At 38.2% G+C, this 26028-nt stretch overlaps 1 protein-coding gene across 2 annotated transcripts in view; it reads left to right on the top strand.

Moving 5' to 3' along the window:
- LOC120636694 (epidermal growth factor receptor) overlaps window positions 1–26028 on the top strand; it is a 273668-nt gene that overhangs the window by 222715 nt on the left and 24925 nt on the right. For both annotated transcript variants that reach the window (XM_039908274.1, XM_039908272.1), the window contains exon 2: window positions 24299–25699. In XM_039908274.1, the coding sequence (XP_039764208.1) occupies window positions 24299–25699 (1401 nt within the window). The remainder of the gene's footprint in view (window positions 1–24298; window positions 25700–26028) is intronic.

Raw genomic sequence — 26028 nt, 5'->3', positions numbered from 1 at the left:
TTCAATTTTCTAAGCTTAATCATCTTCATCATGTTAACCCATTATCGGCCCACCATAGGGCACGAGTTTCCTCCCACAATGAGAAGGGGTTCAGGCCGTAATCTACCACGCCGGCCCAGTTCGGATTGGTGGACTTCACACTGAGAACTCTCAGGCATGTAGGTTTCCCCACGATGTTTTCCTTCACCATTGAAACAAGTGATAATTTAATTCCATAACACGCATATAAGCTGGAAAAGTTAGAGTGAGGTTGAAGTCCTAATTATAATTATATTATAATCCTCCACTGGGCAATAACCGCTTAATATTATCGTAATTTCGGACATAGCGTTTTTTTTCCTTCACCGAAATCATTAGGCATCCGCTTAAGGATATTCCTACTTAGGTTTAGCGAAAACGTTCCTAAATCGATTGAAGAGAAAGAGCCCGGAGCGTAACGCACCGTGTTGCTATGTCCGCAGTAGACAGCGGCCTGCAGGGCAGTTGAAACCACGGGCTTTTTGAACAAAGGGCATAGCAACCGACCACTTGACTGCTTTGTGTTTGCCACAATGACGTTTTGATTTCTACCATTGTTCCGCGCAGGTACCTGCGCAGCAACAAGTAACAATCTCCCCCGACTCTACCACTGCACTCGTGAAATTGACACTGGAGAGTGCACTTGAGATTTACTGTTATATGTTTAATTTTAGCAGACTTTCTCTCCACTCCAACGTGTTATTTTATGTTGAGCTAATGAAATTAAATTGGCAGGTATGATTCGAGAGCATGTTTATTACCTTTCATAAATAACTTACAAAATGTAGAGTCGATTACATAAATGATCGAATTTTGTTTATACTGAAATCTGTATTTTGAAGCCATATCTATTTTTAATATTAAATATTACATTGGATATATATTTTGTAATTTTTATCGCTTTTTCGTTCTTAGACCATACAGTTGTTTTATCACCAAAAAACTAAGGAACATTTTACTTTTACAATCATAGTATCTAGTAAATTATTGTTCGGAGGGTAAAATAAGGGTAACAGGTACGCATTAGTAAATCAATATTACATTACGATGCCAGTTCAATATGGCACACTATACTTCCTGATAACCAACCATCACCAACAATATTGAAATAGTACTGCTTTAAGCGATAGTAGTAAGCCCCTGAGCGGTGAAATTGTCTCGTAGTTACGTTACGTTAGCGTAGTGCTAAGACACTCCACTTCGTAGAGTTCAACGCGTGTGCGATCTTCCGCACACAAAACAAATATTAGAATGTTATTAGAATAAATACACCTGCGTCGTTGGTCCAGTGGCATTTTCCACTACGGATTTCCAGGTCTTAGATTGGATGCCCGCGTCATTCTTTCAATTCTCAGGTTGGAAATCGCTAACTTATACCTACTTGCGTCCAGTAGTGGACATCAATCGGCTGAAATAATGGTCATTTATATTAATAAGGATCTTTTCCAGTCATATGTTTTGAAATTTAACTTATTATATATATTTACTCTTACTATTTATACTATTTTTATTTATTTTATATTTTATATTTGCCCACAAAATCGCTTGCAATTGTATACAAAAAATATATCTAACAAATCGCATGTGGACAAATAGGGTTCCGCCTCAGCACGAAGCCGCAGCGAACTGCGGCGCTGGTTTTCAGGGGTGGTTTTCTAGTCTAGTCTAGTCTAGTCGTTAGTAAGTTCACCTCGGAATTCGAGATACCCAGCTGTAAGTCTGTTAATACTTGTATATTGACACCCTGAAAGTTGTCTCAAAACCTATATATGGTAGGGTGTACGCAACTATTAAATTTCAAGGTCAAAGGTCACAAAAGCTGGATATCTCAAATTCCGAGATTCTTAACTAATTTAAGCTTATATGACTGGACTAAAAATTAAAATATCACTCGCTTCAACTGTAAAGGAAAACATCGTGGGAAAACCAGCATGTCCGATAGTTCCCCAAAATGTTCGCAGAGGTGTGAGAAGTCCACATCCGCACTGGGCATGCGTGGTGGATTATGGCTCAACCCTTCTCATTGTGGGAGGGGGGACCCGTGTAGTAGGAAATGGGTTGATAGTTGATACGATGATGATGATGATACAATTGTATGACTATGAAATGTATGAGAAGAATGTGAAACTATGATAGCCTAGTGGTTAAGAATACAGTCTCGCTTTTGAGGGGACCGAGTTCGATCCCGGTTATAAAAGTTATTAAAACTTATTTATCTCTGATGAGAGAGAAAGTTTAAGAGGTTTTATTTTTGACAGATATAATTGACAGACCAAGCCTCCCTGATGTACTCATATGTGGAAAACCGTCACCTATAAAGAGAGCAGAACAGGATGGAAGGCTGAAGTAAGAATCGCAACGAAGGAACTTGAATCCGGACACGACCCTCAGTAACGAAGTAAACGACGATAAAGCAGATAAACAGAGCAACATTTCGCAGGGCATGCAAGGAACACATCGTACATAGTTCCGCTTTGTGTCGATCAACCTGAGGCGGAGGTGTTAAGCCTCATGCGCCTGTAATTTTTTTTTTTTAATTGTTTTTTTTATTGGTCTACTTAAGAGTAAAACAGTTAAAGACAACTAGGTCGCTCACCTCATCTCAAACCACGCAGAGTGTATGTGACAAGGTATGTAATACCGGCAACCACGCCCTACAGACCGTGGAATCGTTATGCAGTTTTTTAATTATTCCGATGTTATGGATTGTATATAAATAAAGCCTAGGACTCTATTTGGCCTATTGTAGAATCTAATACAAAAGACATATCCTGCAGTGGACAGTTATTTTATTTTATTTATTTATTTATTATGGACAACCAACAGTAGATACATTAAAACATGTTCTTTTTTTTGGAATAAGTCACATAGTAAATGTTCAACTATTTACAGCATGCATTAAATTGTAAAAAGTTATACCTATAAATATTTAAAGCTAAGTTACAATGAATAATTTAACTTAAACAATTATTAGGAAACAAAACAAAAATGAATTAAATCGGATTGAAATCATAAAAAATATTGATGTCTTGAAAATAATAAATAAAATTAAACTTAAACTTAACTAACTAAAATATATAACTAAGTTACGAACGACGACGTACGACTTCGTATCAACCTCCCCCCCTTCATATCTGTTCGCTACTCGTTTGATGTCGCCTATCCACCTTGTGAGGGATCTATTAACGCTTCGTTTACCGACCAAACGTCCATCGGTACTTCAAGCAACGTGCCATTACCGCTTCAGCTGTGCGATTCGTTGAGAAATGTATTCTACCACTGGTTCTGGTACATCACGTAGAGTTACTCCGAGTATAGCTCTCTACGTCACCCGCTGACTGACGCGGACACTTCTTATGAGCTCCAGTTCGCCGGAGTTCAATTATTATTCGTATCGGAGGCAGCACGGGCCACAATACGCAGCTATTAAACTTTTGTTGCGTAGCTTTTTGTGAGGCGGAGCGGCGACTGCGCGCGCATACCTGCAGCCTTCTCCGCCTTTACCTGTGCTCGTTACAGGGCGAAACCGCTCCGCACACACCTAAGCACGCGTAGACACGGCATTCGGAAAATTTGAGATGTGTTTTCTTTATCTTACAGCGTACCATAATAACTTTGAATAAAACTAAGCAACTATAAACATCTTTTGGAGAACGAAGTTTGAATCCCAGCACGCACTTTAACTTTTCTAGGCTATGTGCGTTTAAGCAATTAAAATATCAATAGCTTCAACGGTGAAGGAAAACATCGTGAGAGATCCTGCATGCCTGAAAGTTCTCCATAGTATTCTCGAAGATGTTTGGAGTCCACCAATCCGCACTGGGCCAGCGTGGTGTCTACGGCCTTAACCCATCATTGTGGGAGGCAAACATCAAATGGCTAGGGATCAAGTACATTTTTTGCTATAATCATACAATCAATACTTACCAAATCTTATCTTACCGGCTGGCTTCTTATTAAATTAAGAAGCCCGTGTAAATTAATAGATTCGCGCGCGCACACCGACACCTGAATTTTACATCGTAAAGTTAGTTCTAGATGACATGAAAATCGATAACTATGTTCAAGTTGTATATTCTAGTATTTTTTATATTTAGAACACGTGTTTTGTAACAGTACAAACAGTGTGTTTTGATTAATTTTATCTTATTTTAATTTTTGTTAATCACTACTGCATTTTAGTTTTTTTTCCATACGCCAAAGAAGTATCACTTCTAACGCGTGTACACACACTCTTTTTTTAGTGTATACTAAAAAAAGGTCATTCAAACAATTACAATTTATAAAACATATTCTTATGTCTGTGCCCTGTTTGTGTATAAGTGAGAATTAATATTTTATAGTAATTTTATCTGGTGGAAGATTTCGTTCGTGGCTTGTCGTTAGGGACATGGCCCAAAGGTATTTAGCGTACTGGTACGATACAATGTAAAGTTTGTGGATTAAATACAACTGCAATACCGCTAACTGGATAGCCCGCTACCATCTGAGACTACATCACCAATTACTACTTTATTTAGGTGAGATTAATGTGATGTGTGAATGTGTGTGAGCGCGTATACCACAGATTACAAGCATTATTTATTTATAATCAGCAGTCATCTGATATTCTGGTTTTTAAAAGTAAACAATATACAAATGTCAATACCCTTCTATTCAAGACAATTATTCTTTCCGAATGTAAATTATATCGTGCATTATGTATCTCATCTAAAACAGACTACCTACCTACACAAACTTTTTCCATCATTTTCTTGATTAAGGTATAGATTTTCGTAAATTGCATGCCAAGGTGTTTAAGCCTACATAAATTTTCAAGCTCATTATTTTCTGATATTTCGATATTCATCCTAATAAAATGAGTGGTATTTCACGTATATTACATGTATATTACATAAAAGCTGTTACCTTAGCTGTAGGAGGCATGGGTATTTAAGTAATGTTAATGCAAGGCTAATATTAATTTGCATTTTTAAAGACATTTTCGATGAATGTATTTCATACGTGCTCGAAATTCCATTTAGCGCTATGTTAATTCAATTATTAGCTAAATCTCAGGCTCGTTTACAAATCATTAGTATTCTTCCCGCAGCTAAGTGGAGCGGTTACAAGAATAGCCGCATTTCCTAGCTGCCTTTTCACACTAAATTGTAAGCTTTTGAATATAGGTACTCGCTTAGGCCAACTACTTAAAAGTAACATAAACTTACATACTTCTTGAAGATGTTAAGGTTAATTCTAAGTTAATTGAAGATTTAAGAAAATACAAAACTACTGCTAAAATAACACAGTATTTCACTGATATTTCTGGAGATCTTTGACAAATGTTCTAATATATTTTATTCATAATATTATCAAATGTTTTATAAGAATTTTATACAATCTTTCAGCCAGAATTTACCATTATTGGAGTATTTAGTTAAATGCATTCTTAGCTTTACAACAATAATACAATAATTTATATCGGTTCAAACTTTACAAAATTATTTGTGAACATCAAGGCCGACACATAATCTCCATACTTATATAACCGAGTATGTTTTTAAAGTCGGTTAAAAGTAAACGTAAACACCGCCACCTCTAAGCAGCCTTACGTCTGTGGCTGCGCCCGCGCAACGTAGTCCGTAAAGCCAGGCCGGGCAGTACACGATGGAAGTTTGCCGCGGTCGGTTGTGGCCTCGCGAGTGATGTGGCAGTATGTTGGCCCGTGTCTTGTGTCTGTGGCTGTGTCTGAGCCTCGAGGGGGCAGCCGCCGCGCGGGGACAGCGCGTGCACCACATAGTGCCCGCCCGGCATAAGCACTCCGAGTTCGTCAAGGGAAAAAGTAAGCTCGACGACTTTACACCTTCAGGATTGGCGCTACAATATCATAGCGAGTAGCGACAGCGACAGTTTCAAACCTACTGTTTGTATGTGAAAACGCTTTTTGTTTGTTCGTGAAGTCGCCAACACAGTCGTGTATACGACTAAAACGTGTGCTTAGACTTGGGATTTGCATCTAATGATAATGGATATGTTTGAAATTGTCGCAGTCGCGCTCGCAAACTAAAGTGAACTTTTCCACTATAGAATTTATAAGAGAGTGCAGTAGTGATAAGTAATGGCATTTTTTTATTAACGCTTGGATCCAGTCGTTCAGTTCTTCGTAAACAGTGCCGAAGCGACAAATATTATACGAACGAACGCGCTAGCAAACACTCGACTCGCGGTTATCAGTCGCGTTTACGATTTAAAGTTATTATGCCCTTAATATCAAACTTGGTCGCGACTGTATCAGCGATTTTTTTTATTAGAACTGATATGTAGGAACTCGGGGTTTTTCTTCGTAGGTTTCATATTTTCGCGGCCGCTGACAACGTTACCATTGCGTGATAGTGAACCTTCTGTTATTTATACAACTTGAAATCATAAGCCGAAAACGGTTGTGTGTGACGGTTCTAGTAGCCCTGCAAACTGTTAATATTCCCGGCTCCACGGTGCGAGCTAAAATATGTGCTAAATTTCATCAAAATCAGAAATTGTACCGTTCATAGAGAACAAACATACACTCTTTCTCATTTATAATATAAGTATGGATAGGGATAATTATTGATAGTCTCACAAGGTAATTTTGGCACTGACGCGTTTTACTGTATGTCGCCGCGCCGTTGCGATCGCGAGTCAACATAAACTCCCGCGCAATGTTTGGTGCCACTTCCAAGTCTACTCTAGCTTGTCTATATTAAATATATTGCACTATTGCACCTGAACTTACCACAAAATAACTTAACCGTTTTACCGATTCCAACCAATTGTGATAGTGTAAAACCGAGTGTCAGTAAATGCCACTTATGTTTTACACTTAAACACTTGTTCGGGTTTGGACAAAATTAAGTACTAGCAAGTTTAAAAATAACAATGTATATTAAAAAGTTGTAACCCTTAACACCATGTAAAAATAATCAATAATCAATAATACTTAGTAATATAATAAATATTATTCTTAGTAATATGGTAGCGGTGATAGGCCAGTGGGTGGGCCGAGTTCGAATCCCGGTCCGCACCTCTAACTTTTCTAAGTTATGTGCGTTTTAAGCAATTCAAATATCACTTGCTTCAACGGTGAAGGAAAACATCGTGAGGAGACCTGCCTGAGAGTTCTCCTTAATGTTTTAGAACATTAAGGAGAACTCTCAGGCAGGTCTCACCTTTTAAGGTGTGTGAAGTCCACCAATCCGCACTGAGCGAGCGCGGTGGACTACGGCCTGAACCCAATCTTATTGTGGGAGGCGACCCGTGCCCTTTAGTGGACCGGTAATGGATTGATATGATGAATATTAAGTAGTAATATTAGTAAGAAGAAAGGACGGAATGTATTATAGGTGACTTTTTATCCCAGGAAAAGAAACGCTTCCCACGGGGTTACAAAAAACCCCTGTTATATACGCTGGCGAAGAAAGCGGGTAGCCCAGCTAGTAAAGTTTTAATTTTAATGAGTTTCTTAAATAATTTCCGTATGTTCTGAAACTTGCTCAAAGTTTTGTAAGAAGAACATACTCGTTAGTTGCTAACTTAAGTTACTGTGCCTATTCCTCTCATAACTTAACGCTTAACTTATTGCTTAATATCTCATGTGACAAGTCCCGCATTGCGATGTCGACAGCTTGGTCGCCCTCCTACGTACCAGTTTAAGATGATGTCAGCTAGTAGAGAAGGCCTACTATATGCCTACGATCAGCTTTTAAGCTTTAAATTAAAGCAATATCACTTAAGGAGAATAGTTATATTTACTACTGTGAAGTTAGTTAAAAGAAATATTTCTCTTTTAGACCAATGAGTATGCAAACGCTTTTCAAATAACGATTACGCTATGAGCTATGATGATTTAAATGAAATGTTTTTCTTCCATTTAAGTCACGAAGTATAAGCATGTTAAAAAAGTAACATTTAAGCTATAAACCTATATAGAATAACGAACCGTGCGCTAATCTCTTCATTAGAGTAAACATTGCTTATCTCAGGTTAACAAACGTTAAACAGTTAAGTATGTATGCTAGTAGGCAGGTACTTTAATGGTTACGATACCAAGGGAAGCGTATTTAGAATTCCCTCCATTTTTAAAATTGGTAAATAATAACGCCCAAACACAAAACTTCTATATAGCCATGTAACATGGTTAATTAGGAAACGTTTATGCATATTAATGCATAAATATTTAGTGCTGGTGATATCAGCTATAGCCTGTACCTTTCGGTGTTACGACAATAAATCACTTGATGTAATGGTAAAGGAAAACATCGTGAAGTAACCTGCATGCCTGAGAGGTCTACATAATATTATTGAAGGTGGAGGTGGAGTCTACCAATCCGCACTTTTCCAGCGTGTTCCACTACGACCTAAATCCGTTCTCATTCTGAAAAGACCAATGCCCTGTATTGGGCAGGTAATCATAATATTATGATAACTTAAACTATGACAGTAGTTTAACAAGATAGTTATGTCTACCATTTACTCTAGAATTTCTACTAGTTTTTGCATTTGATTACCCAATTTGGTTATAAACAACACAACTTTTTACAATTAAATTGGTAAATTATACTTTTTTTATATAAATTCCTCCCCAATCGATGGGTTTAATAGGGGATGAAATTTTATTTATCTATTATGTCCTAGGTTGCCTGGCAGAGATCGCTTTTAAGCGATAACGCCGTTTTTGGTATTCTACTCCAGTCTTTGTGTTTCTCTCTATTCGTCCTTTATTTTCCTAACTGAGCAATGGTTTACAAATAAAGAATTTAAATAAATAAATATCAGGAGGTATTTTTACTTTCAAATTAGGATGCTATATCCAAATAGATGAAAGTAATAATTTGTCTGTGTAGCTGTCGATCATATGAGCGAAGTTTGACATTTGTTCCCATATAACCCTTTGTGATACCACGAGCTTTTTCTTCATTGGGTATGATTTTACGATGACATGGCATAGGGGCTCGCCTCAACTCAGGACAATAACTACGTATATTGTTAGTAAAGACAATCGCAAGCCTTTGTGGATGTTTCATAAGGTTCGGTATACATAGGCTCCGAGCAGTTAAATACCATATTTTCACTTAGAGGCGTAATACCTGTCTTCACTTCTTTACTTCACTTCAGTTCATAAATTATTCAGACAAAATAGCCAATAATCCCTGTATAATATATACCCGTCAACTATCTTCCCTAACGTAGGTATGTACCAAAACATTTCTGCATAAAAAGTTATTGCTGATTGATCATAACATTTTCACACACATGCATTGTGAGTAGAAAATCTACCTAAACCGTAGGTACTCCTTGCATGAATATTTATAATAAAATATGCGCCATATTAAAAAGTTACCATTACATAGAAACTCTCGTTTCACATTTTGTCATTTTTCCGTACGAATGCCTTTTACGCGCGATAAGAAAGAGCTTATAATGTGTATACCGAGCCTAAGGGAGAGATGTAGGTAGGGACGTGGGTGTTAGCAGCGGTTAAGCCGATTTACACACACGCACACGTATTCAGAACGCTCCAAAATGAAAGTAAAGTTTTGTTGTATAATGTTTTCTCGCTCGATTGCCGCGAATGCCTTGCTTGGCTTGTCACTCCTTGAAAACTCCACTTAGATCGAAATAAACTTACCGAAATATAACCTAGTTAAGTTGAAAGCTCAATGTTTTATGTAACAGATTAGTGTAGTACCTACACTATTTTCCTTGCTGGAAATTTTTCCATAACTTTTAGTGTAAAATTTGTTTTAGAAGACAAAAATAAAACAGGGCGTTTCGGTTTTTCGGATTTTTTTTTTGTGGTGTTTAAACATACTCCCCTTTACTAATATACTTTCTAAAGCGATTGTATAGTCGTACTTTTAAATTTAATAAACATTAATATATTGATTTGTTATGTTAGGTATCGTTTTACAATAATATTGAATTAAAATTATGTACTTAAATTATTAATTTATTACGTCACGCGATTCGGATTGCCTGTTGGCAAAGGCCTCCTCTAGCTCCCGCCACTGCTTCCTGTCGTGCGTTACTTTAGGTGCGCCAGTTAGGTCTCGCGGCCTGTTTAATGTCGTCTTCCCACCTCCTATATGGTCGGCCTCTATTTCTCTTTTCACCTCGTGGGTACCAGTTTGTGACGACTTTGCTCCATTTTTCCTGTCTATCTCTTTGAGAATGGCCTACCTATCTCCATTTTTGTATGTCAATCTTACTTAGAATATCAATAACTCTAGTTTGATTTCTTATGTTGTGGCTACTATATCGGTTTTTTTATCTTCACTCCCATCATCAACAATATGTTACACGTATTACTAGGTAAAAAAGAGTGCCATAGCTACGGCTAAATTCCTAACAGGAAATACCTAAATAGGATGCGATTTAACTCAACAAGTGTCAAGTTATCAGGCTTGGGCCCCTTTCTTAAGTGAGTACCAGAAACAACGCTTAGCACTTTTCTATATATAAATAAATTCTGATGATTATGGACCATTCAAATATATTTCGTTCAAACAAAAGCATATTGTTTCGAGGTTTCGTAGAAATTCTTAGCTCGAATCCCGTTTGCTATACGTACCTACAATTAATACTTGATTCCGATACATTAATTGTTTAGGCTTTGAAAGCCCTATTGTTTTTATAATGTTCCTGTAATTTTAAAATGCGCTCTTAAGTTTATAAGCCCGAACGCAAACAGTCGTTGGAAGTGTATATCTTTGTGTCTGTAGCGTACGAAATTTTCCTCCTATGTAATTTATTTCGTATGAATTTTGGTTGAATTAAAAAATGTAGCAACTGTCCATCTCCAGCACCCAAGCTATCTGAGTACCTGAATTTCATCGTAATCGCTCCGCTCCGTTTAAACGAACACATTCGTATTTACAATACAAGTGTGGATTGCGCGAGAACACAAATCGGTCAATACCAACTTCAAAAACTCGTTTCACATATTGGTATAGTGGGTGTTACGTAAAAAGAGCGTTCAGTAAGCTGTGAACACATACTATAATATACGACAAAGACATTCGTTGATAAATATTTTCATCAAAGCACTATTGAACGCTCGAAAACTCTATAATTTAGTTAATTGTTAAATAATTTATCTAATACCTTGTTGTATAAGTTTTATTTTGTGCAAGTGTTTTATTTAATGTGTATACTAGAAAGAAAGAGGCTTAATAATTATATTTACATAGTTATACAAAACAATTGGCAAAAAGCTCTTTCCTTGAATTGTAATGATACGAATACGTAAGACAGCCAGCGCTATTTTTGAGTGGCAGAACTTACATGATGATTAAAATGATATTAGTGACGAAGTAAGTCGTTAGTTGAATGATAGCACAAAATATATTAATCAAATCATTTGCATACTTCCATACTCTACAGGTTTTGATATTATAACGCGTTGGTTAGTAAATAACTATGAGTCCAAGACTCGATTTTGTATGATGACATTCTAAAATACCACCTCTTTTTAAAAAGGTATTATTTAAATATAACTTCGCCTTAATTTAAAAGTTCAACATTGTACTGAATCTTAGTTTTAACTATGTATAATGCCCGTTGCCTAATTCAAGAAGTGTCCTAGGCATACATTTTCATTAACCTTTCACCAATCGATTTTCACTCGGCAACTTGTTCAACCTAACTTGACACAAGATCTAGTATTTTGTGTTTGAATTATCATTTAACATTTTTCTTTTATTTCATTTGTGGTATTAAATAAATATATATTTTTTCATTTACCAAGTGTCAGTTTACGAATTCCGTAAACATTACGCAGAGCAGAATCGGTCATAAATGGGTTGGTGAAACGTCTTTATTCTCTACGCATCACCCAAATCATTGGGCATCCAATTTTAGCGTTTCCAAGGTATAGTAAAAACGTATTAAAAACGGGGCGTTAGTAAGAAAATACGGGCAGCAGAGGATTGTTATAGAAACACGACATTTTGTCTCAACTTGGGATAGGTATCATATCCTACCTCACAAATATTTAAAGATTTGAATATAAGCATTCACATTTGATAAAAAGCTGTAAGTACTTCGCTACCTTGGCACAATAAGAACGGCGTGTAATAAGTTAGTAATCTGCAGTAATAAATACCAGTGCCCGATTGGCGGGCGGTTCGTGCAATGGCTTGCCTTATAGGTATAATGCGTACCTTATTGCTTATACTCATAAGCTACGCCTCCTACCAGTTTTCCTTATACGGGTAATAAAAATAATTTATTGCCAACGTATGTAGTTTTCCTGCAACAGTTATAACGTACACCAGAATGCCAAGGAATAGTCCAAATGGGTCTCGAATCGTCACTTGATATTTGAGGGCGCATTAAACACGTTTCTGTAACATTTCCTGTCAAAATGATGGTGGTTTTTACAATCACCTTACAATAATGTTGTCAGTAAGGTTATCAACCCAATGTCACTACAGGATTCAGCTCTGATCCTTGAATGAGAGGAGTTTAGGCCGCAGTCCACCACGCTAACCAATTGGGTGGAAATCACATACCCTTGAAAATATTAATGTTCTGTACGAATTAAGAAGAAGCAGTTTATTTATTTTATTGTTTTTTTTATTTATTCATAAGACACACCAGCAATTGATTGTAACTACATTCATAAAAAAAAATTATAATATATAAAATTTTTTTTCATAAAGAATTTCTTTAAGCAATTAAAAAATCACTTGCATCAACGGTGAAGGGCCACATCGTGTAAACCTGCATGCCTGAGAGTTCTCTATAATGTTCTCAAAGGTGTGTGGATTACATCAACCCGACCGACCGAGTTCGACTCCCAGCACGCACCTCTAACTTTTCTAAGCTAAGCGCGTTTTAAGCAATTAAAATATCAATAGTTTCAACAAACGGTGAAGGAAAACATCGTGAGAAAACGTGTTCTCGAAGGTGTGTGGAGTCCACCAATCCGCATTGGGCCAGCGTGGTGGACTAAGGCCTTAGCCCCTTCTCATTGTGAGGGGGGGGGGGCGGGGGGGCGTGCCCATTAGTAATAGTTTGATATATGAATGTCTTTAAAAAAATCTTAAAAATAAACACGGAACAACAATTCTCTATTCTTTATCTCAGGCCCAAAAGTTATGAAGCGAATCTAGAATATAATGGAGATCTTCGCGGCAGTGGACATAACTCCTCAGCTGACAAAAGAAACACGCGGGATCATTGCATTTAAGTATATGCCCGTCCTTCATGCTCAACGATGATGCAGTACCTATGACTTCACCTGGATTGGCAACTGAGGTTACATAATTTAAAATTTTAGTTTGACAGTTAATTTTGATATCCACCGAGGTAGTGAGCAGGCCTGCGGTGCCCAAGAGTTGAATTGACACCGCGAGGCGTAATCTGTTGACAGTTGACAGTTTACTTAAACTGACATTAGTTGTGCGTTCAGGAATAGATCATTCCAACCGAACTGCCTTATCTTTTAGTGTAAGTTTTAAATTATCACTCCAATCGTAATTAACATATACCTGTTACTTACCTACTTTAGAATCAATCAGATATTATAATGAGATGCGAGATTCTGTAAGTCACAAGAGTTTTTTGACCCGAAAACTTTTAGTGTTAAGTATCGAATGTCGAAATCATATTGTCGTAACCGGTAATGCACCTGACTCGTCTAACGAATGTAAAGTAGGTATCTGCGTCGTTCTTCGGTCAAGTTTTAACCTTAATTACTACGAAAAAACTATTCTACTTACCAACAGTTAGACTGGTGGAAAATGTCTCGAGGCATTTATTATCGAATATGTATTTACCTATTTTTTCTGTTACTGTGCAAAAGACTAAGAGCAAATTTTGCTTTAGGTACTTCTTCCTGTACGTAATCAGTAAACATCTTGAAAAAATTAAAAAAAAAACTTATTTAGCTACAATCCGCAAAAAAATTTGCTGTTCAGTCTATAACAGTCCACTGCTGGACAGAGGCCTCTCCCAACGGAGGGTTTGCCCATAGTTACCACCCTGGGCAAACCCCCCGGGTTGGGTTGGAAGTACCTAATTGAAAATATTTTAATTGAAAACATTCTAGTGTGTCATACAAGAAGACAAACAAACAGACAGTTACAATCAATGCACGTAACTATAAATGTAAGAAACCCGTTTACCACAGAACTCTATTATTACTAAGTATATTTTTAAATTCATACAAAACTGCCAGCTAAGTTTAGTAAGGTACTTGCTTAAATTATTAAATAATCCAAAACCAGCTGACGAGAGCAAGTTATTAATATTTTGTTTATAGTGCTATATACCTAGGTATACCTAGGCTAAGAGCTATTGATTGGTTTTCTCAGTGTATAAAACATAAGTGATAAGATTGCCAAATTGTAAACGTTGTGTTTCGTGCTTCGTTCTCAGTTTTCTATACTTTTGTTTATTATAAAATAATACTTTAGGTATTCTATATTCAAACGTTCCTGTGCAGGGCCCACTTGTACGAGGCTCGCCACCAATAAGAGTGCAGTGGGGCAAGATGGAGGTGGCCTTTACCCGAAGATGGGTACCCAATTATCTCTAATCGATGATTATTATTTTTTTTTATTTGTACTGCGATGTTAATATGTTAATTGTCCCATAATAAATGTAGGTTTTAAATTTATATCAGGAACCTGGATTCAAATCCAATAAAAACCAGTTAATATGTACATCTCCATGTTTCTTGACTGATATCTATTTACACTATTATCTATTTCACTAACTGTAAACTAAATTTTTAGCGGTTCTTAACGAATCTAAAATGAATAAGAGTTAAAAACAAACTTAACCGGCTATTTTACTGTTACCAGTCAATAAGTCAAATTGTTCACTAGCTCGCGTGCTATAATTTCAACGGACTTCTAATAATCTTTACGAAGAATGTTAATAGGCACTAGTGTCATCAATGAAATTTGTAAGAATTATTAGCATATCTTGTTATTCTCATTAATACCTGACTGCGAGCATTCTTCCGTTTTATGGACGTTTCCAGAAGACTTCTAGTATGCTAATCATTTAGTATTCGAAAATGGTGATAAATTAAACCTCGATTAATATTACCTAAAACTAATTATGCACAAAATGTTTGCGAATTAGAAACTAGAGAAGAAAAAAGAGGAGTTCAACGACCTCTTTGGTACGAGGTGTATCCTGCTTTTAAGATCAAAATACAAAATTCAAAATCCTAAGCTCTTTTGGAACGCCAAGTATGTCTGTTGTGACTCTAACACAGGATCTGGGATTCAATATGCGGTGCAGGCCAATTTGATAATTTCATCATAATCATTATAATCATCATATGAACGAGGACCGTCATCCGCGGTATAAAGTAGCCTCAAGACCCCAGCAAAATCCTGCACCGAAAGCTCTATCAAATGGTTTGAGCCGAGCCGAAGGTCGGAAGAATGTGTGATAAACGACTAAGACACCGGGAGGTATCTTTGCATCGTTCGAGTCCATTTAGGACTGAAGTGCATCGGAAATGCACCGGAATTTATATCAAAATACCTACCAACTCAATGTCATGAACATTGGTTATTAATGAAATATAATTTTAACTGTTTCTCGAAAACTATCTATTAACTTATCCAAATCATAATTTAATAAAATATCTGGCAAGTATTCATTTATATTTATCAAAAGGTTGGATATTTACCCACTTTATAAATTAATTTGTTCTGAAACCATAGACAGAAACGACGAGACGTTATTTATGTGTAAAGATACCATGGTCCTATTTCGAGTACATGGTCAAATTGAACCATTGCTCGAGCCCCGAGTTAGCCACAATGACGGATTGTAGTGAAAGGCCGAGTACTGTAGCAACGCAGCAACGAAATGTTAGTGGATCAAAACTGGTTCCGACGCCACAGAATGCGACCGCGGTTCAGCTACCGTACAGTTGGCACGCACTCGTTGATATCAGATGCACGCGCTGGTTCTAAAAACTTGAACCTTGAAACTTGAACTGGGACCAAAATACTTAGTTCGATATATTATGTAATACTAATAATTATTAAAGCAGTATATATTAATTACTCTATTATAAGTTATTGTAGCGCCTTATAAAATAAGAAAATAAAAACAACGCAACAGTATATAGAATTCACGTTTACCCATCGTTCGAAATTAATAACATATATGTAATGTTATTCATTTGGACTTGATAGAAGAAATAAAAAAATGTATAAGATTAGATAGATTCATTAATATTTTGAGCGTAAAATGCTATGCTTATTTGTTGATAAAAGTATTTACTATATTAGTCTTTGGGGTGATAAGCTATGCGCGTATGGTTCGTCGCATGGCTTCCATCGCTTGCAATCGTGTCTGAACTGTACGGTCGCTAAGCTGCAACGTAAGCATGGTCCAAGACAAACCAGTCGCCTGGCCAACGCAGCGAGTTGACTGATCGACTATACTCGCGCGACTTCTAAACATTGCGACAAAAAAGCCAAGAAATACAACTCCTCAGAAATGCGACTCCTAAAACCGTCCAGTTCACTTCACTTGTTCAGCGTGTATACTTTTTTCCAACATGACATCTTTGGGATGTCTCTCAATAAGTTCAAAGTTTTTAAACTTTAACTTAGTGAAAACTACGATTCCTTCACTAGGTGTGTCGATCACACACCTAGTGAAGAACACAAACAATAAACAACAATGTGCGGTTATAATAAAAAAAAAACGAAATTCATTTCCTGTACCGGCCCGGAAGTCAGATTCCACCGTCAAGTGGCTCTTTAACAACATATAATTTTAGGAAACATATATTTTATATATATATTTTTTATAATAGTATATATATTTTTGCAACATATATACATTTTTTCCCAAATATATTATTCCAATTTCCATTTTACGATAGTTTTTCTATCTTGCGGGAGGCGAGAGCGGAGCTGACTTCTTCCAAGCAACCTTGTCCTTAGGAAATGGATTTTACCAGATTTGAGACAATGCGAATGAATTAATACACTTTTATTGTACCTACACCACATCACACACAAAAAATAAAAAATAAAATATGTTAGAGCGTGGAGGAACACTTTGGCGGCCTTATAGCGATCTCGTCTTCACTCTTCTTACATAATTGCAATTGTCTTAGGAATATACTTTATTTACACAAAATATATACAGCCCGTGTTACTGCGTCATAGTTTAGCTTTCTTTTGGCCAAGGAAATGGTTTAAATCGCTCTCGTACTTTCGGAGCCTACATACAGTACAAACAAAACCTATTTATAACATTAGTCCACAAATCCGCATATATCCGCTTTGGTATAATGATAGAATTAGTATAAATTAATGTTTATTTATTAGGAATTTGTTATTAGTTAGTAAGTTAAAATTAAGCTTAGTTCATGGTGCATGAATTTCGGCAAAATAACTGCATACATACAGATTTGAACTCAGTCATGTCGCGTGGTCCGCATAGCGCTGAGGCATTGAGCGTCACATCACCACATCAATACTATCAGCCGTGTCATCGGGTGCAACTGGGTCGACCGGACACCGGATTTCTACTGCCCACACAATGGGTCCAAAAACATATGTCAAGCTTGGGGCACACTGAACTCGGTTTTTTAAATCTGAATTAGCTACAGTACGTTTTAACGCGGAACTTGGTACGATACCTGCTTAATGCCATTTCCTTTGAATTTAATTAGAAATTATTTGTACCAACCAGCCAGCCCTTTGTTTCGAAGTTGGCGGTTATTCGCCCCCGTGCATCGAAGAGCACGTAAAGCTTGTCGATCCTGCCCCTGCTCTGTTTCCGATCGTGTTAAATCCATCGGACTATGACAGGAGAGTGTGGGAATAGAGGGTGCACCTGTGTTTGCGCAAACACCTGTGCACTATAAACTTGGAAAATCTCTCTGAAGATTTACCACCTTTAAGTATTACATACAAACAACAAATAGCGGCCGCTGAAGCCTAGTGCGCAACGTGCCTTCGGTGACATTTGAAAGGCTGTATTCACACGTGGGAGGAGCCATGGCCAAATAATAAAGCCGTAAATATACATACAAATGTGATCGGACACAGTTTTAAATTATTAAAAAAATAATTTTACTTCTGACCTTGTTTCATAGTTTATTAAGTACTATAATTTACTTTAGACTAGATCTTATAAACTGAACATTTACGATTGAGTAGTTATACTATATTTATTTGTTTAGATAACTCTTTCACGTAGCAACAGAGAAACGAACCGACGTGTTGTTATAGAAATAGTATATATTCCACCCTATAAGCTTTGACGTATGTCATTATCAACCCGCTACGGACCCACTCCAGGGCACGGGTCTGAACAGAACGAGAAGGGTGTAGGCTGTAGTCCACAGTAGGTTTGGTAAACTTTACACGCCCTTGAGTACATTATGGGCATTACCTCAGGCATGCAGCTTTCCTCGCGGTGTTTTCCATCACCGTTAAAGAAAGTGATATTTTAGTTCGTTAAATTAGAACGCATATAACTCGGAATGCCGGGGATAAAACCACAAAGCTATCACGGTTTCCTTGTGAGTTAATTCATCACAGAAACATTTCCCAGCTGTGGGTCTTGGACTCAGAAAGCAGGGTCGCTGCCCACTGCGCCAATCGGCCGTCAAATTGTCAAGAAAATGATTATTTATGAATTAATAATAAACATTATCATTATATTAATATAATTATTTAATGTTTATTATTAATTCAATCCGCCATGTGAAGATCATGGATAAGATTCTTTAATATTAATTTGGAGCGTATGTCGGTATGTCCTAACGATACCTAGCGTACGGATCGCGAATGGTCTGAGCGAGAACTTGTTATTATGGCGAATGCGCTAATTTGAGCTACCTACTTTCCCAAGGCCCATTGCCTCGGTATTTGTGGTGACTGACGAAGTTGTTGGTCAATGTGTAATACGGCTTGTGAATCGCCCCAAACTTAGACCTTGCAATTATTCCACACTATCTACCTCATTTATACCGTGCCAACTCCTGTTCCCGCGGGTGTCGTACGAGGCGACTAAGGTTATATAACAGAGAACGGACAGCGGCGTCCTCTCTGCTACTACTACCATCTTCTGCGATCACCAACACATTCGCCCAGCGTAGTGTTGATGGGCAAACCCTCCCGTTGGGAGAGGCCTATAGATGATAGCCCAGCAGTGGACTGTTATAGGATATTTATGAATCATTGATTTGAGAGAGAGAGAGAGAGAGAGAGAAAGAGAGAGAGATAGAAAGAGAGAGAGAGCTAGAGAGAGAGAGAAAGAGAGAGAGAGCGAGAGAGAAAAAGAGAGAGAGAGAGAGGGCTAGAGAGAGAAAGACAGAGAGAGAGAGAGTAACCGAACACACACATTCTGAATGTCTCGATCACGTTGAAGCACATCTACCTCTTATGCTTATATTAAAAGGCTATCTAAAACATACGCCATTTATTAACTAACACCTATATGCAGCTAAGTATAATAATGTTCTTTTAGCAGGAGTTATGCTAATATTTATAGAATGCAATTGATATATCTGAACATTACAATAAATAGGACGGTACAGAAATAACCGACAAAATCCAAACTGCTGCAGGCTCAATACGAACGGTAATCTTTTATTAAATAATCCTTAATACAATACCGAGGTTACTGATATTTTTCCAATACGCTTAGAACATTTTCGCATGCAACCAACTGACTAGAAAAAGCTACCGCCTTCCCGCCATTTTTCCAGCCGTCGCGTCGTACCACCCGTTGTTCGTTTAAGCCCGCGCCGAGCGCGCCGCTAGTCCAATGCTGCCTGCCACCCACGTGACCACAGATAACGCACAATATCCATGGACGACAACACTTACAACTTGAAAGATTTAAAAATTTTACAGGATGGACCTAAAATAAGTTGATTGGACTGGTCCAGAAAACTTAGCAAAACGTACTAACCAATATCGTAACACGGTTCCAAAAAAAGGGTATACAATATTTTATTAGTAAGCTACGTCTAAACGGATGGGTTTTAATGCCCAAAACTTCCCTGTCGCCCTAAGCCTACACCGGTAGACTAGACGTAGTTATATACTTAGTATTAAGAGAGGTAACAGTACGTTCATGTAAGCAAAAGTGGTTCAAAATTATAGCATTAAGGTAAGAGAATCGTTGAATATTCCTCACTTTAAGTTGTAGGTAACAATGAACTCAAATAATTTACCTGCTCCTTGAAACAAAAACATATATCGGGTGACGCTACAGAGCGCAGGCACAATCAACAATGCACAAAAAACCTTTTGTTAAAAATGCAGGTAAAATCTTACTAGTAAGGAGACTACCTACTTGTACGAAATACTTTTGAGTGGAACCATGGTAACAGTGGAATAATTCTTTGAATTGTAACTAAACTTTTTATTGCGACGTTTATAATCCATCTGTAATCCACTTAAATTTATCTTTATTTATTTTATCATTTAAGTATTTTAGATGTTTAAGACTTATTCGATGTGAACTAAAAAACTGGGAGTTCGATTCCTAAAAATGATTACAGGTACAAAGGGTGATATTTGAAAAGCTACGACAATCTTGCTTTTTAGCATCAATACTGGATACACGATATTCGGTGTATGTTTTATAATAATAGGTAAGTATTTGTGATTCCAAAATTAGCTATGAATTGATTTTCATTTATTTATAGGTAAATATTATTGTTAAAAATAAAAGGTAAAGTTTATTTTTCCTTAATTGTTATAAGAAAATTGTCAAGTCGCAGGATAATCTCGACGTTACAGCAGACCATGAAACTTCTTAAAAATGAATACTGAAGAAAAACAAACTATACCTAATTAGCTTTTTCGCTCATGTCGATTTCTCTAGTCGTTAGCGAGAGCATTATTTCTTGGTAATAAATCGCAATAAAGCTTTCCCGCTCACTTTTTTGAACCGTTCTTTTATATATTGACGCCCGAAGTAATAATCGAAACAAAAATTTTAACATACATAATAAATTCATTGGAGCAAGAGTCTGCAAGGAGAAATGGGAACGGGCACTACTAAATTCAATCTTCGATCGAAAGATTTAAGATTAGATTGATTGTTAACTCCGGGATTAAAAGGTCAATAAATCCCTCAAGAGAAGATTTCGGGTATTTTTGTGTTAAAGTTATAACGATGAATTAGTTTACAAATAATACCTAAAAGCTTCTTTTGGGAGGCAATAGATAATATTACAAAGCACAAAAAAGTAGATTAGCACTTATGCAATTATTGTTATAATTAGTTTTTCATTTCATTATGATTTTCAACACTTATTAATTGAACTATTAATTCAGTTAAGACCCAGAATAGGACTACAAGACGTATTTGACAGAAGCTGGACTTTCTTGTTCTTGAAAGAACGCTGGCGATTTAATAAACAACCAAATATACAGAGCACTGCATTCATCCTTAATCGCACCTAGAGACAGTTCACGAAAAGAACATAGACCCATCACGCTGGTCTAATTGCTCCTTTTAGTCTTGTTATCACTTTGATGGAGTGTTCTATATATTTTTTGCCGTTCTCTGGAGTACCATAACTTGAGGTTTAGTGTGGCAACAATTCAAACCGAACAAATAACGTTCAAACACCGGAAAACATGGGTGTGATGTAGACAGGGTATGTACCCAGCATTGAGAGTACTACGGTCAAATATTTGGCAGATTATTTATAATGTTATATAAATCTGATCATGTAACTATATTTTTCAAAACGACCCTAAGAAGTCGACCTTTTTTTTTTTTTTTTTTTTGTTATCGGGGGGGAAATCTTCAAAGATACCCGACCTCAAAGAAGATCGGGTTATGTGGGATTTTTACCCACTAAAACCCCCTCGGTGGCCATCCTCGGCACATAATTGGGAGGCTCCGGGATCTCCTAAGAACGCACCGGTGCCTCCCCTCGTACAGCGCATGTAGAGCTCGTCCCGGGAGAAAATATTCCCCCGACCTCATTTGCCTTGCTTTGGCTACGGCAAGCTGCTATCCTACCCGGGTCGTGTAAATTGGTATTAAACGGCGACAGCCCCAGACTGTCCGACACGACCCGATGTCCCTTCATCTGGGACTAAAGATCAGATGGAATTGGGCGATGATTGCCATCTGCACGCCTCGGTCGTCTCCGAGAAGGATCGGCTCTCTCTCGATCGCGCTCGGCAGCCTCCTTTTTAGCCATTACGATCTCGCAGAAGGTGACCATCGCAATCCATGCTTCATCCTCTGCAAGCATTGCTGCTACTACTGCTGAGGGAAAAAGGTCGCTCCCTACGTGACTGACTAGGGCAACGCGCTCTGGGTTCCAAGCAGAACACTCCGCAAGGGTATGCTGTGCTGTGTCCTGATTCTCCCCACAATGGTGACATCGCGGTGTTGCCTCGCGACCGATACGACACAAGTACTCCCCAAAACAACCATGCCCAGTGAGTACCTGTGTCAGTCTAAAGGTGACATTTCCACGGCTTCTTGCCAACCAGGCCTCAAAGTTTGGGAGTATCGCACCAACAGTGCGTTGGCGAGCGTTTCTTTCCTGCTCAAGACGCACCCGCCAAATGGTGATGGCCTGTTGGCGCGCTTGCTGTCTGAGCGCTTTGGGTTCCACCTCTGCGTCCGTACTCCTCTGGCTAATAGTGCGACTTTCAGCATATATCCTTGAGTCCATGTCCGCCAAAATATCAAAAGGCGGACAACGAGCCAGAACTGGAAGAAGTCGACCTGTCACACAATTTTTTTTTACAAGGGTTCAAATATTGGGTAGAAATCTGACGTAAACCTATTATACCTTAAGGAAGTCGAGTATTCCCCTTTTGAACAAAACGCTAAGAGTAGCTCAGTAACAAAGCTTTGTAGGCTGTAGCCGTGGATTGATCGCACATAGCGGTGTTGCGTGTACATCGTAGTAGGGAGCAGACTGCAACCTGCCCGCCCACACTCGCTCTCTCGCAGCCTCGTCGCCTCCTACTAGAATTATGACTGTTCATTTATAACATTGTAGCTGATTCGTTTGTGTACAATACAAAACTTAGATCTAATTTAGTTCATCAATAGCCTGTCCAGTCCACTGCTGGACTGAAGGCCTCCCCCAATGCGTCGGTTTGCCCCAATGGTTGGGTGGGTGGGGTGTGTGGGGTTTGTGGCGTTGGGTTGGGTGGATCGCAGTAGTTGCACATGGGACCTGCCCGTTCGTTGTTATATTCCCTAAGTCGCCTCGTACGACACCTACGCGAAGAGGAGATTCTGTTCTGATCTACCGTCACCACATTTCGTCAATCAATTTATTGTTTCTTTTGCCATCACTACCATTCCATTATCATCAGACACGGGTCACCTCTCAGAATGAGATCGTTTTTTGCCCGTAGTCGACCACGCTGGCCAAATGTGGATTGGAAGACTTAAATTCATATTATGGAGAACTCTCGGGCATGCAGGTTTTTTTGCGATGTTTTCCATTGCAGTTTCTTAAAACGCACTTAACCATAAAAAAACCAGAGGTGCGCTCGAGCTCAGTTCTCCCGCAAAGGAAGGTAAAGTCCTAACCACTAGGCTACCACTTGATTATCCATGGTAACATCATCTATATCCTAACTAATACCCTGGTGGACCTTCTCTCATGGGAGAGAACTTGCAGCTAAATTCGATCAAACTTGGGTACTTTTGGTCACCCGAACAATGCTACTTTTCGTCAATCTCGAATCCAAATAACAAACAAGCTAACCTCAATATTGTTAACTAAGTTATTTAAAGTAATATCGCCTTATTAGCGTTATTAGTGCCACCGTATTACCTACCTGTTTCTTTACCTTAAAAAACTGAGTTATGTATAAGTAATAAATGTTTTTAAATTTCATTAAGTTTTATTTTGGCACTTAGGTTATTTATGTTTGTAACTTTTTTCAATTTTAAGGTTCTTTCTGTAAAAAACTATATTAGTGATTTAAGATTTTCCTATATATATCTTTTGATTATTTTAGATACTTGTAATTCAAATCGAATATTTGTGTTGCCATGTGGACTAACCTTACAGTAGTGATTGTTTGAAAACATGCGAATATAGCGAGCAAAATTGCCACTTATTCGAAGACTGGTTGCGTCACTGCTTTAAAATACAGAAAATTATCACTTCAGCCCACATCCGCAGCCTTATATGAGATTCAAGTTAAATAATTATGTAGATTTCTATATTTTCGCCTTTCCAATACTTTTATTTTTAAATCCTTAACCTTATCTTCTACTTTTCACTAATACATACTGTTTCTTTTTTTTCCAGTTTGCATCGGCACCAATGGGCGGATGTCGGTGCCATCGAACCGCGACACTCACTACAGAAACCTTCGCGATCGCTTCACGAACTGCACCTACGTCGATGGAAACCTCGAGCTAACATGGCTGCAGAACAAGTCCATGGACCTCACCTTCCTCCAACACATCAGGGAGGTCACGGGCTATGTTCTAATCGCCTATGTTCAAGTAGAGAACATCAGGCTCCCCCAACTGCAAATAATTCGCGGAAGGACTCTGTTCAAGCTTAAAGTTAGAGAGGAAGAGTTCGCGCTACTGGTGACTATGTCTTCTGCTTTTACGCTGGAACTACCAGCCTTACGTGACGTGCTACGCGGAAGTGTCGGCATATACAACAATTACAATCTGTGCCACGTTAAAACAATAAATTGGGACGAAATAATCACGGGTGTGAATGCAACGTACGTTTTCGTATACACGTTTAACGTACCCGAGAGAGAGTGTCCCGCGTGCCACCCAAACTGCGAAGCTGGTTGCTGGGGCGATGGCGCGCACAACTGTCAAAAATTTTCCAAAACGAACTGCAGTCCGCAATGTGATCAAGGAAGATGTTTCGGCCCTAACCCCAGGGATTGTTGTAACACATTTTGCGCTGGTGGATGCACAGGGCCCTTGCCCAGTCAATGCCTCGCCTGTCGAAACTTCTACGACGAAGGAACGTGCTCGCAAGAATGTCCTCCAATGCAGAAATATAACCCGACGACTTACTCTTGGGAGCCAAATCCTAACGGAAAGTACGCATATGGAGCGACCTGCGTCCGCAACTGCCCGGAACATCTGTTGAAAGACAGCGGAGCGTGCGTTAGGAGCTGTCCTCCTAACAAAACCGATGTGAACGGCGAATGTATCCCTTGCAATGTTACTTGCCCAAAGAAATGCCGCGGTGAAAAACCGATTCACTCCGGTAATATAGAAAGCTTTAAGGATTGCACAATCATTGACGGTTCGATCGAGATTCTGGAAATGACCTTCACTGGATTTCAACATGTTAATCCAGACTACTCATTTGGTGAACGTTATTTGAAAATGGAGCCCGATGCGCTGGAAGTATTCAGCACTGTGACGGAGGTGACTGGGTACCTGAATGTGCAGGCTCACCATCCCAACTTCACTAGTCTTTCTTATTTTCGAAATCTAGAGGTGATAGGAGGACGCCAAGTGGTGGAGAACTTATTTGCCTCTCTTTACATTGTCAAAACGTCGCTCAGATCGCTCGGATTAAAATCTCTGAAGAGAGTGAAGTCTGGTGCGATTGCGATAATGGAAAACCGCAATCTTTGTTTTGCCGAGAATATTGCGTGGAACAAACTGGTGAAGTCAAAAGACCACAAGCAAATAATCCAAAAGAATGGGGACCAAAGAACTTGTGGTGAGTTTTTGCGGTGCGCTTGACGTTATGGGGATCCTCATCGTAGTTTAATCTTATGCATTTGCGACATGTATTTTAATAACCGGATACTACTCAACTTAATATGATGTTATTCATTTGGATGCTCTTTAATCAATGAACAACTTTATGATGCTTTTTCTGTTTCATAGTTTTTTAAATATGAGATTTATTTGTTTACTTTCTGGACAAAAAAAGAACCTGATAGCGAATTCAATATAATTTCGTTACACACTTACTAACCTCATAGCAACAGCTACGCAAATGTTTGTATTGCAAAGCGATTGGTTTTTACAATTTTTATAAATCTT

The sequence above is a fragment of the Pararge aegeria genome, chromosome Z, assembly GCF_905163445.1.
Source record: "Pararge aegeria chromosome Z, ilParAegt1.1, whole genome shotgun sequence".
Taxonomy (NCBI): Eukaryota; Metazoa; Arthropoda; class Insecta; order Lepidoptera; family Nymphalidae; genus Pararge; species Pararge aegeria.
This window is presented reverse-complemented; position numbering and strand designations above follow the sequence as displayed.